The following is a 13,328-nucleotide window of genomic DNA, read 5'->3' as shown; positions in this document are numbered from 1 at the left end:
ACTTTCTCGGCGTTCCGGCCACCGACTGTTTGCACCTCAGAAGGATGTTGCCTCGATCTTACAGCACGACTCCTTCTGGTCCTACTGCCTCTTTGCTGTATTCCCTTTGCTCACTGGTTTGTGCTGCTCTTAGGAATCTGCCAGGATCCCATCCCTGACAGGTCCTCTCTCTAGCTCTTCCCAGTTACTTCTCTCTGTCTTCCTGTCCAACCCCCAGTTTTACCAGAGTGTGAGGAGTGGCCTACTAGATAGAACCACTCCCCCTGGTGGCCGGAGTGTGAAGTGTAGTGTGAGTGTTACCTGATCAGGTGAACTCCTTTAGTGCAGTCAGACGTAACATCACTCCCCTTAGCGGCAGAGCGACGTCACTGCAACGACCAGGACTCTGGGGTGCTGCACTCACCTCTCTTCTTCCTGGTTCTTGCGCTGCTCCCGCTGATCTCTGGACTTCAGGCGCCGGGCAGTGACGTCATCACGCCCGCTGTCAGTGTTGGTGACATCAGACGCTGACACTGACAGGGGGATGATGGGAGAAGGAACGTAACGTTCCTTCTCTCATCAATACGGTCAGCTGTAGGGGCATGTAGCCGATGCAGCTGAACCAGCGATGATGGGCGGGGACCCCCGGCGGAGCCCCCCCGCCTGCTCAAGGGCCCGTAGCGGCTGGGCAGCAGAGCAGGGAGATTGATTCTCCCTGCTCTGCCGCAGAATGTAACTGTATCGGCGTGCTGTGCAGTAGTGTTACAGTAGCGTAGCTCTGGGTGGGCCCCCTCTGAGAACCAGGCCCGGGGCGCCCGCACCCTCTGCCCCCCGGTAGCTACGCTACTGAGCAGAAGATTTACAACATAAGGCAAAGCTTTTACTTAAAGTCCCCATAGCCCCTCCTCATAACTACTCAACTCTCCTCCTCCAAAACCAGCTTCTCTTCCATCATGGAAGATCATTTTTACTCTCTAAATCACATCTCACCACCTGTGAACTTGACCCAATAATGTCCCACCCCATTCCAAACCGAACCACTGTCTTCATCCCAAGCCTAACCCCCCTCTTCAACCTTTCACCAAAAACTGGTGTCTTCTCCTCATGAATCAAGCATATCTCGACCACACCCATCCTCAAAAAGCCCTCGGTTGACCCATCCTCTGTGTTTAGCTTTTGCCCCATCTCACTTCTCCCCATGCCTTCAAACAACTAGAACAACACATCCATTTTGAACAGTCCTCCCACCTCTCCTCTTGCTCCATTTTTGGCCAATTACAATCTGCCTTCCAAATGCACCATTCCACTGAAACTGCCCTGACTAAAGTCACCAACAACCTACTAACCTACCGTGGAAACCTTCAAAAGGAAGCTGAAGACCCACTTCTTCAACAAGCATACAACCTGCATTAACCCTTGCTCCACCATACCACTGCACAACTAGCTGTACCCTCACCTACTGTATCCTCACCCATCCATTGTAGCTTGTTTGTGCACCCTCGTGGGCAGGGTCCTCTCTCCTCTTGTACCAGTTGGTGACCCATTTTCACATGTAAATCACAATGGAATAAACGGCGCTAGAATAATAAATAATAATAATTATGCTACTTGTACTCTGGGTCAATTGATGCCACTTTCCTGGTGTCTGTCCCTAATTTTTTTTAATTTGAAGACTTCTGATTGGGTCTTTCCACCTGCTGTGTTGGCTGTAGTGGAAGAGGTATTGGTGCCCATTATAATAGTTGTACTGTACTGAAATTGATGCCGCTTTGGTCATGTCTGACGCTAATTTTGGTAAATGTTGAGTATCCTGATTGGGTATCCATCTGCTGGTTTGGCTGTAGTGGAAGAGGTATCAGTCCCCATTATACTAGTTTTACTATTGCCCATCTGTCAAATACCTGGTACAGTTTGTACCTGCCAGTGCTCCTCTGCCTAAAACCCAGTCCAACCCACACTTGCCAGTGCCCATCTGTTAAACACAGCTTGCACCTGCCAGTGCCCATCTAACACCCGGTCCAGTCCTCACCTGCCAAAGCTCTCCTGTTACTAAGCAGGTCCAGCCCCCACCTGCCAGTGCTTATCTGTCTAACTGCTGGTCCAGCTTGCACCTGCCAGTGATCCTCTGACTAACAGCTAGTCCAATCCTCACCTGCCAGTGCTTTTCTGTTCCTCAGCTGATCCCATCTGCACCTGTGGTTCCAGTGTCCCTACAGTGCCTGCCTGCATTCTGTGTCCTTCCTTCGGGTCGTACTAGTCAGGCCGTACCAGACTCTAGGAGGTCAGCTGCCACCCTCTGTAGATCAGCCCTGGAGTAGCACCTGGGGCCACCTCCTTCTTCCTCTTTAAGGTGCATTGTCGCCTGCTGCTTATCTGAGGTCGGATTTGTTAGGCCACCTAATTGCACCCCTCCAGGCTTTCTGAGGGCTATGGCACAGTGGTTCCACCACCTTGCTCATTACAGTCTCCATCTGCTGGGTTGGCTGTAGTGGAAGACTTATGGTCCCAATTATACTAGTTCTACTCAAGTGAAATGGATGCCACTTTGTTGGTGTCTGACATTAATTTTTGTAAATGTGTAGACTCCTGGTTGCGTCTCCTTCATGTGTGTTACCTGTAGGAGTAAGCCACCGAAACCGGCAGGACTCCACTTACTTTCAGTCAACTACCTGTGCTACTATTCTTATATTTTTTTGACAATTGTAGTCTACAAAATTGATATTTGTGCTACCTGAGTGTGGCTGAGCAGTAAAGCAGGTTAAGCTGTTGCACATGGTAACAGGGCTCCCAAAATAGCAGGCCTACATGAATGCTCACCCGCCTTGTCATAATTTGAAGTTCAGTTCAAAGCTGTAAATGCTGTCCCAGACCCTGATACCTCATGCATGGCTGATTGCTGCCGTGCCATTCTAAAATGTGTACTGTGGGTCAATTGAATCCACTTTCCTGGTCTCTGCTTTCTTTTGATGTTTTTTGGCAGCTTTTGGTCCCACTTGAAGGTGTTATGTATGCATTTGTTTTTCCCTCACATTGACTCCAATGGTGTTCAACTGTGTTCGGAGCATATTCAATGAATAATTTGGCGAATATTGCAAAATTGCGATCATAATCTGAAACATTGAAATATTCCCTCATCTCTAATTGTAACCTATAAATATTATTATTATTATTCCATGATTCCATGGTGCTGTACATGAGTCGGGGTAACATACAAATTACAGATATCACTTACAGTAAACAAACTAACAATCACAGACTGATACAGAGGGGAGAAGACCCTGACCTTGCAAGCTTGCATTCTACAGGATGGTGGGGAAGGAGACAGTAGTTTGGGGGGTTGCAGCAGCTCTGGTGTTGGTAAGGCGGTAGCTCCAGTAGTGGTGAGGAGTCAGTGGGGTCATTGCAGGCTGTAAGCTTCCTTGGAGAGGTGGGTTTTCAGGTTCCCTCTGAAGGATCCGAATGTGGTTGATAGTCTGACGTGTTGGGGCAAAGAATTCCAGAGGATGGGGGATATTCGGGAGAAGTCTTGGAGGTGGTTGTAAGAGGAGTGAATAAGTATGGAGGAGAGAAGGAGGTCTTGGGAGGACTGGAGATTACGTGAAGGAAGATATCGGGAGATTAATTCAGACATATATGGAGGAGACAAGTTATATGTAGATGGCCTTGTAGGTCAGTATTAGAAATTTCAACTGGATACGCTGAGGGAATGGGAGCCAGTGAAGAGCTTTGCAGAGGGGAGAAGCGGAGGAGTAGGGAGCAGAGAGATGAATTAGTCAGAGTTAAGGATGGACTGGAGAGGTGCGAGGTGTTATGAACTATATTTTTGGGCTCCCTCTTGTGGTCACTCGCGGTATGGCTCTTGTATACTCTTTCCCCAGGTTGGTAGTCACCTGGTTCGTTAATACTCTGGGTGTTTCTATTTAAACTTCCTGGAGTCTTAGTCCATTGCCTGGCATCCATGTAATCAGTCCTTGTCTGGTTGCTCTTGTCTACTGGTCCTGATTTTTGCAACATAAGCTAAGTCCTGCTTTCTTGTTTTTTGTGTTATTTGTATTATTCTGTTTTTTGTCCAGCTTGTTCATAATGTGATTCCTGATTTTGCTGGAAGCTCTAAGGGGGCTGATATTCTCCCCCCCATACCGTTAGTCGGTACGGGGGTTCTTGGATATTCAGTGTGGATATTTTTGTAGGGTTTTTTGCTGACCACATAAGTCCGCTTTCTATATTTCTGCTATTATTTAGTGGGCCTCTCTTTGCTGAATCTAGTTCATACTTACGTTTGTCCTTTCCTCTTACCTCACCGTTATTATTTGTTGGGGGCCTGTATCTACTTTGGGGTACCTTTCTCTGGAGGCAAGTGAGGTCTGTATTTTCTCTGAAAGGGTTAGTTAGATCTCCGGCTGGCGCGAGACGTCTAGAACCAACGTAGGTACGTTCCCCGGCTGCTATTAGTTGTGGGCTAGGATCAGGTATGTGGTCAGCTCAGTTACCACCTCCCTAAGAGCTAGTTTTTATGTTTGCAGACCTTGCTGAAGACCCTGAGATCCTCTGCCATTAGGATCACAACAGTATGCCAGGCCAGTGAATAGTTAATGCATTGCAGAAGTGGGATTAAAAGAAAAGAAGTTCTGAGTTTTTTTTTGTTTTTTTTTTCTTCCTTCCCCTTTATCTCTGAGTGGCTTGAAACTCTGCTGCAGACATGAATGTGCAAACTCTGATTACTAGTGTGGATCAGCTTGCTGCTCGTGTGCAGGGCATTCAGGATTTTGTTTCTAGCAGTCCTATGTCAGAACCTAAGATTCCTATTCCTGAGCTGTTCTCTGGAGATCGATTTAAATTTAGGAATTTTAGGAATAATTGTAAATTGTTTCTATCTTTGAGACCTCGTTCGTCTGGAGACTCAGCTCAGCAAGTTAAAATTGTTATCTCCTTCTTGCGGGGCGACCCTCAGGATTGGGCTTTCTCATTGGCGCCAGGAGATCCGGCATTGGCGAATATTGATGCGTTTTTTCTGGCGCTCGGATTGCTTTATGAGGAGCCCAATCTTGAAATTCAGGCAGAGAAGGCTTTGCTGGCTATTTCTCAGGGCCAGGATGAAGCCGAAGTGTATTGCCAAAAATTTCGGAAATGGTCCGTGCTTACTCAGTGGAATGAGTGTGCTCTGGCCGCAAATTTCAGAGATGGCCTTTCTGAAACCATTAAGAATGTGATGGTGGGCTTTCCCATTCCTACAAGTCTGAATGATTCTATGACGCTGGCCATTCAGATTGATCGGCGTTTGCGGGAGCGCAAATCCGCTAATCCTTTGGCGGTGTTGTCTGAACAGACGCCTGATTTAATGCAATGTGATAGAATTCAGACTAGAACTGAACGGCAAAATCATAGACGTCAGAATGAGTTGTGTTTTTACTGTGGTGATTCTACACATGTTATATCAGCATGCTCTAAATGCCTAACAAAGTTTGTTAGTCCTGTCGCCGTTGGTAACTTGCAGCCTAAATTTATTTTGTCTGTGACTTTAATTTGCTCATTGTCTTCCTACCCTGTTATGGCGTTTGTGGACTCAGGCGCTGCCCTGAGTCTTATGGACTTGTCGTTTGCCAGGCGCTGTGGTTTTGTCCTGGAGCCTTTAGAAAATCCTATTCCTCTTAGAGGAATTGATGCTACGCCATTGGCGGAGAATAAACCGCAGTATTGGACACAAGTGACCATGTGCATGACTCCTGAACATCGGGAGGTGATTCGTTTTCTTGTTCTGCATAAGATGCATGATTTGGTCGTTTTGGGTCTGCCATGGTTACAGGCTCATAATCCTGTTCTGGATTGGAGGGCTATGTCTGTGTCAAGTTGGGGTTGTCAGGGAATTCATTGCGATTCCCCGTCGGTGTCTATTGCTTCTTCTACTCCTTCAGAAGTTCCTGAGTATTTGCTTGACTATCAGGATGTGTTCAGTGAGTCCAGGTCCAGTGCTCTTCCTCCTCATAGGGACTGTGACTGCGCTATAGATTTGATTCCTGGTAGTAAGTTTCCTAAGGGACGATTATTTAATCTGTCGGTACCTGAGCATGCTGCGATGCGTTCTTATATAAAGGAGTCTTTGGAGAAAGGACATATTCATCCATCCTCTTCCCCTCTTGGTGCGGGATTCTTTTTTGTGGCCAAGAAAGACGGATCTTTGAGACCTTGTGTAGACTATCGGCTTCTGAATAAAATCACGGTTAAATTTCAATACCCTCTGCCACTATTGTCGGACTTGTTTGCTCGGATTAAGGGTGCCTGTTGGTTCACCAAGATAGATCTTCGTGGTGCGTACAACCTTGTGCGCATTAGGCAGGGAGATGAATGGAAAACTGCAGTTAATACGCCCGAAGGTCATTTTGAGTACTTGGTGATGCCTTTTGGGCTCTCTAATGCTCCTTCAGTGTTTCAATCCTTTATGCATGACATCTTCCGGAAGTATCTAGATAAATTTGTGATTGTTTATCTGGATGACATTTTAGTTTTTTCTGATGATTGGGATTCTCATGTAAAGCAGGTCAGGATGGTGTTTCAGGTTTTGCGTGATAATGCTTTGTTTGTGAAGAGCTCAAAGTGTCTCTTTGGAGTGCAGAAGGTTTCCTTTTTGGGTTTTATTTTTTCCCCTTCTGCTGTGGAGATGGACCCAGTCAAGGTCCGAGCTATTCATGATTGGACTCAACCCACGTCTGTTAAGAGTCTTCAGAAGTTTTTGGGTTTTGCTAATTTCTACCGTCGTTTTATTGCTAACTTTTCTAGCGTTGTTAAACCTCTGACGGATATGACCAAGAAAGGTTCTGATGTCGCTAATTGGGCTCCTGCGGCCATTGAGGCCTTCTGGGAGCTGAAGCGCCGGTTTACTTCGGCGCCTGTTTTGTGCCAGCCTGATGTCTCACTTCCCTTTCAGGTTGAAGTGGATGCTTCTGAGATCGGTGCAGGAGCTGTTTTGTCGCAGAGAGGCTCTGGTTGCTCTGTGATGAAACCATGTGCTTTCTTTTCCAGGAAGTTTTCGCCGGCTGAGCGGAACTATGATGTTGGTAATCGGGAGTTGTTGGCCATGAAGTGGGCATTTGAGGAGTGGCGTCATTGGCTCGAGGGAGCTAAGCATCGTGTGGTTGTCTTGACTGATCACAAAAATCTGATGTATCTCGAGTCTGCTAAACGCCTGAATCCTAGACAGGCTCGTTGGTCATTGTTTTTCTCCCGTTTTGACTTTGTGGTCTCATACCTGCCTGGTTCAAAAAATGTGAAGGCTGATGCTCTCTCTAGGAGCTTTGTGCCTGACTCACCTGGAGTCTCAGAGCTGGCTGGTATTCTTAAAGAGGGAGTGATTTTGTCGGCCATTTCTCCTGATTTGCGATGTGTGTTGCAGAGATTTCAGGCTGGTAGACCTGACTCTTGTCCACCTGATAGACTGTTTGTTCCTGATAAATGGACCAGCAGAGTTATTTCCGAGGTTCATTCCTCGGTGTTGGCAGGGCATCCTGGGATTTTTGGCACCAGAGATTTGGTGGCTAGGTCCTTTTGGTGGCCTTCCTTGTCACGGGATGTGCGTTCTTTTGTGCAGTCCTGTGGGACTTGTGCCCGGGCTAAGCCTTGCTGTTCTCGTGCCAGCGGGTTGCTTTTGCCCTTGCCCGTCCCGAAGAGGCCTTGGACACACATTTCCATGGATTTCATTTCAGATCTTCCGGTGTCTCAGGGAATGTCTGTCATCTGGGTGGTGTGTGATCGTTTTTCCAAGATGGTCCATTTGGTGCCCTTGCCTAAGTTGCCTTCCTCTTCCGATCTGGTTCCTTTGTTTTTTCAGAATGTGGTTCGTTTACACGGCATTCCTGAGAATATCGTGTCTGACAGAGGATCCCAGTTTGTGTCCAGATTCTGGCGATCTTTTTGTGTTAAGATGGGCATTGATCTGTCGTTCTCGTCTGCCTTTCATCCTCAGACTAATGGCCAAACGGAGCGAACTAATCAGACGCTGGAGGCTTATTTGAGATGTTTTGTTTCTGCGGATCAGGATGATTGGGTGACCTTCTTGCCATTGGCTGAGTTTGCCCTCAATAATCGGGCTAGTTCCGCTACTTTGGTTTCGCCATTTTTCTGCAACTCTGGTTTTCATCCTCGTTTCTCCTCGGGTCATGTTGAGCCTTCTGACTGTCCTGGGGTGGATTCCGTGGTTGATAGGTTGCAGCGGACTTGGAATCATGTGGTGGACAACTTGAAGTTGTCACAGGAGAAGGCTCAGCGTTTTGCCAACCGCCGCCGCGGTGTGGGTCCCCGACTTCGTGTTGGGGATTTGGTTTGGTTGTCTTCTCGGTTTGTCCCTCTGAAGGTTTCCTCTCCTAAGTTTAAGCCTCGCTTTATTGGTCCTTATAGAATTTTGGAGGTCCTTAATCCGGTGTCTTTTCGTTTGGATCTTCCTGTGTCGTTTGCCATTCACAATGTGTTCCATAGGTCTTTGTTGCGGCGGTACATTGTGCCTGTGGTTCCTGCTGTTGACCCTCCTGCTCTGGTCTTGGTTGAGGGCGAGTTGGAGTATGTGGTGGAGAAGATCTTAGATTCTCGTCTCTCTAGACGGAGGCTTCAGTATCTGGTCAAATGGAAGGGCTATGGTCAGGAGGATAATTCCTGGGTGGTCACCTCTGATGCTCATGCGGCCGATTTGGTTCGTGCCTTTCACGCTGCCCATCCTGATCGCCCTGGTGGTCGTAGTGAGGGTTCGGTGACCCCTCCTTAAAGGGGGGGTACTGTTATGAACTATATTTTTGGGCTCCCTCTTGTGGTCACTCGCGGTATGGCTCTTGTATACTCTTTCCCCAGGTTGGTAGTCACCTGGTTCGTTAATACTCTGGGTGTTTCTATTTAAACTTCCTGGAGTCTTAGTCCATTGCCTGGCATCCATGTAATCAGTCCTTGTCTGGTTGCTCTTGTCTACTGGTCCTGATTTTTGCAACATAAGCTAAGTCCTGCTTTCTTGTTTCTTGTGTTATTTGTATTATTCTGTTTTTTTGTCCAGCTTGTTCATAATGTGATTCCTGATTTTGCTGGAAGCTCTAAGGGGGCTGATATTCTCCCCCCATACCGTCAGTCGGTACGGGGGTTCTTGGATATTCAGCGTGGATATTTTTGTAGGGTTTTTTGCTGACCACATAAGTCCGCTTTCTATATTTCTGCTATTATTTAGTGGGCCTCTCTTTGCTGAATCTAGTTCATACTTACGTTTGTCCTTTCCTCTTACCTCACCGTTATTATTTGTTGGGGGCCTGTATCTACTTTGGGGTACCTTTCTCTGGAGGCAAGTGAGGTCTGTATTTTCTCTGAAAGGGTTAGTTAGATCTCCGGCTGGCGCGAGACGTCTAGAACCAACGTAGGTACGTTCCCCGGCTGCTATTAGTTGTGGGCTAGGATCAGGTATGTGGTCAGCTCAGTTACCACCTCCCTAAGAGCTAGTTTTTATGTTTGCAGACCTTGCTGAAGACCCTGAGATCCTCTGCCATTAGGATCACAACAGCGAGGGTGTTAACAGGGAGGCCACAGAAAAGGATGTTGCAGTCGTCGAGGTGGGAGATGATGAGGGCATGCACAAGCATTTTAGTAGATTAAGGGTTGAGGAAAGGACAGATTCTGGAAATATTTTTGAGCTGGAAGCAACAGGAGGTGGAAAGAACTTGGATGTGCGGTTTGAAGGACAGGGCAGAGTCAAGAGTTACTCCGAGGCAGTGGACTTACGGTACAGGGGAAAGCGTGATGTCGGTAATTGTGATAGATAGGTCAGGTAAGGAAGATCTGTGAGATGGAGGAAAGGTGATGAGTTCAGATTTGTCCACATTAAGGTTGAGGAAGCGAGAGGAGAAGAAGGAGGATATGGTTGATAGACACTTTGGGATTCTGGACAGCAGAGAGGTGACGTCTGGGCCAGAGAGGTACTAGAATCCATGGGTCTTTATGAGTTGCCCCAGGCCAAGTGTATAGATTGAGAAGAGTAGGGGTCCTAGAACAGAGCCTTGGGGGACTCCAACAGAGAGAGGGTGGGATGAGGAGGTAGTGTGGGAGTGGAAGACGCTGAATGTGCAGTTGGAAAGGTATGAGGAGATCCAGGATAGGGCAAGGTCTTTGATGTCAAAGGAGGAGAGGATTTGTAGTAGGAGGCAGTGGTCAACTGTGTCGAAAGCAGAGGACAGATCTAGAAGGAGGAGTATAGCGTATTGTCCATTAGCTTTGGCTGTAAGTAGATCGTTAGTAATTTTGGTCAGGGCTGTCTTAGTGGAGTGATGGGGGGTGGAAACCAGATTGTAGATTGTCAAAGAGCAAGTTAGATGAGAGGTGGGAGGAAAGTTCAGCGTGGACGTGCTGCTCCTTGAGTTTGGAAGCGAATGGAAGCAGCGATATTGGGCAATAGCTGGACATAGCGGTTTAGTCGAGGGTTGGCTTTTTAAGGATAGGCGTGATCGTGGCATGTTTGAAAGCAGAAGGGAAGGTTCCAGAAGTTAGTGATAGGTTGAAGAGGTGGGTTAGGGATGGGATAAGAGTGGTGGTGAGGTTTGGGAGGAGGTGGGATGGGATGGGGTCGAGTGTAGGATAGGTAAGATACAATGGTTGTGAAGTAGGCCTGTTTAGCAGAGGTGAGGGCAGATTTGAAAGCGAGGGCCATATGTGTCATACTGTAATTAGTTTGTGTTAGCTAAGATCTAACATTTACCTGCCACTGAATATCAGATTGTAATGTTGTGATGAATTAGCACCACGTCTCTCAACCTCGACATGTATTTTGCCCCGCATCGCTCCCCCTGTGTTCAGTAAAACTTGTATAATGTTAAAAAATGTTCTAAATATTTTTTTGCATAAATCATTTCTAAAATGGGAATTGTGTAAACATTTCTCTTTTTTTGCTTCTTAGATATGGATAATTGTATTGTCTGCCCTGAAGATAAATGGCCCAATATACAGAGAAATGAATGCATTCCAAAAACTGTAATTTTTCTATCATTCCCGGATCCTTTAGGAGTAACACTGACAACATCTTCTGCAATTTGCTTTATTATTGCAGTAGTAGTTCTAGGAATATTTACAGTATATAGGGAAACCCCCATAGTCAAAGCCAGTAACCGAGACCTGAGTTATATTCTGCTCTTATCACTGATGATCTCCTTTTTGTGCACTCTGATGTTCATTGGACGACCAACAACGCTGAACTGCATCTCGAGACAAGTGACTTTTTGTATTGTCTTCACTCTATCTGTTTCCTCGACTCTGGCCAAGAATATTGCAATTTTAGCTGTGTTCAAATCCACCAAGCCTGAAAACAAATTGTGGCCAAAGTTTCTATTCCCTAAAGTCATCATATTGCTCTGCTGTCTAAACCAAGTTACAATCTGTGCTGTTTGGTTGAGTGGATGGCCACCTTTTCCAGAATCAGATACAAATACCGAATTAGGTAAGATAATATTACAGTGTAATGAAGGATCAACCTTGGCGTTCTACATGGCTCTTGGATACATTGGTCTTCTGGCGTTTTTCAGTTTTATACTGGCCTTCTGTGTTAGGAAGCTGCCTGACCGATATAATGAAGCTCATCATATAACTTTTAGCATGTTCGTCTTCTGTGTTGTCTGGATCACCTTCATACCAGTGTACCTTAGGACCAAAGGCAAATACTTGGTGGCCCTGGAGATGTTTGCTATCTTGGAATCAAGTTTTGGTCTTCTGGTCTGTATCTTTATTCCGAAATGCTATACAATTATTTTGAAGCCAGAAATGAACATTCGAGATAAAATACATATTAGATCTGGTTAGAATTGATAAATACTTGGAGAATTATATTTTTAGCATTAACAGAATGAACCTCTTGAAGTGTGATATAAGGTGTGTGATGTTATTGGAGATATCGTTGGAAGTATTGACTTGGCAATATTTTTGTGTAAGAAATAAAGGGTCTGAATCTTTTAGAATTGAGAACACTGATTAGATGTAAGCTTACTGTTTTTCCCATCTTGAACATTTGTAATAACTAAGCTAATGCTTTGAAACCCAATGTATTCATAGGGGTGGCATGGTGCCCTGTTCTCAAGGTAAATGTAGACCCCACTGGTAAGACCTGCATCTATAGGACATTTGTTTCATATCTTCTGTCCCAGTTGGTACAACCTTTTTAAAGACTTTTCATATGTGGTTTTACAAGAGCAAATAACCTTTTAAGGACACCACCTAAAGTGGCACTCAAAGGGATTTTCATGGACTTTTGTAATTTACAATGAATAACAAAATTGTATTTAAAATCCAATGTATTTATGTGTTCATAGTGAAGTAGTATCGTCTCTTTTTACTAATTGTCACTAATTGTCCCTATGAAATCACTGAGTCTCCAGAGACTTACACTAGGAGTTGCCTGATATAAATTCAAACTCGTGTAAGCTGTTGTGATGAGCGAGTGTTCTCGTTACTCAAGGTTTCCGAGCATGCTCAAGTGTTCTCTGAGTATCTTGGGTATGCTCGTAGGTTATGTTTGAGTCCCCGCACCTTCATGATTTGCGGGTGTTAGACAGCCTGAACACATGCAGGGATTGCCTGTTTGTTAGGGAATCTCCACATATATTCAGGCTGTCTAGCAGCCGCAAATCATGCAGCTGCGGGGACTCAAACATAATCTACGAGCACGCTCAAGATACTCAAAGAACACCCGAGCATACTCAGAAAACTCGAGTAACGAGCACACTCGCTCATCACTAGTAAGCTGATATTATTTTATGTTAGGAGCAGATCATATTATTTCTGGTCAAATGTAAGGAAATTCCTATTGAAAAATAAGCAGTCTATGTAAAAAGAAATAAAAACCTAAACGAATATAACACAGACACTGAAGGACTTTGTATTGCTTTCTTATGTTTGATTATCTTTTATTTTGAGGAGCTTTAGAAATTCATTGATCTTCAAGCAAAAAACAAGGGCAAAAATGATAATTGACCGGGGTGGATGGTGTTAAAACTTTTTCTGGTATTTTAAGTGATTTTTCCACATGATGTAATGATAAAATGATGAGATATATTTCATGTTCTTTGCTCATTTTCTTCCTTTGAATGGTATTTTTTATATATATTTTATTAATACGTCTACAATTACAAATTAAATTTTAAAACAAAATTGTCTACTAGCTTTGACTGTCCATAAATCTATTGAAAGAGGAAAGCTCTCTATGGAATTTGGGCACATTTTCTCCAAATCCTGTTGGCAGGTGCCACTAGAAGGAGCTAGTTTCACGAGCAGTGAGCACTCTGCCGGTAGCAATGTTTATTAGGGGTGGTCTACTAGTATTCTTTCAGAGATGCAAACTGCAAGATCTT

The 13,328-nt window shown here is 45.3% G+C and overlaps 1 protein-coding gene across 2 annotated transcripts in view; it reads left to right on the top strand.

Moving 5' to 3' along the window:
* LOC143806015 (vomeronasal type-2 receptor 26-like) overlaps positions 1 to 12,443 on the top strand; it is a 137,947-nt gene extending 125,504 nt beyond the window's left edge. For both annotated transcript variants that reach the window (XM_077285903.1, XM_077285902.1), the window contains exon 7: positions 10,889 to 12,443. In XM_077285903.1, the coding sequence (XP_077142018.1) occupies positions 10,889 to 11,784 (896 nt within the window). In that variant the 3' untranslated portion in view covers positions 11,785 to 12,443. The remainder of the gene's footprint in view (positions 1 to 10,888) is intronic.
* Positions 12,444 to 13,328: the final 885 nt, after the last annotated feature.

The sequence above is a fragment of the Ranitomeya variabilis genome, chromosome 2 (assembly GCF_051348905.1).
Source record: "Ranitomeya variabilis isolate aRanVar5 chromosome 2, aRanVar5.hap1, whole genome shotgun sequence".
Taxonomy (NCBI): domain Eukaryota; kingdom Metazoa; phylum Chordata; class Amphibia; order Anura; family Dendrobatidae; genus Ranitomeya; species Ranitomeya variabilis.
This window is presented reverse-complemented; position numbering and strand designations above follow the sequence as displayed.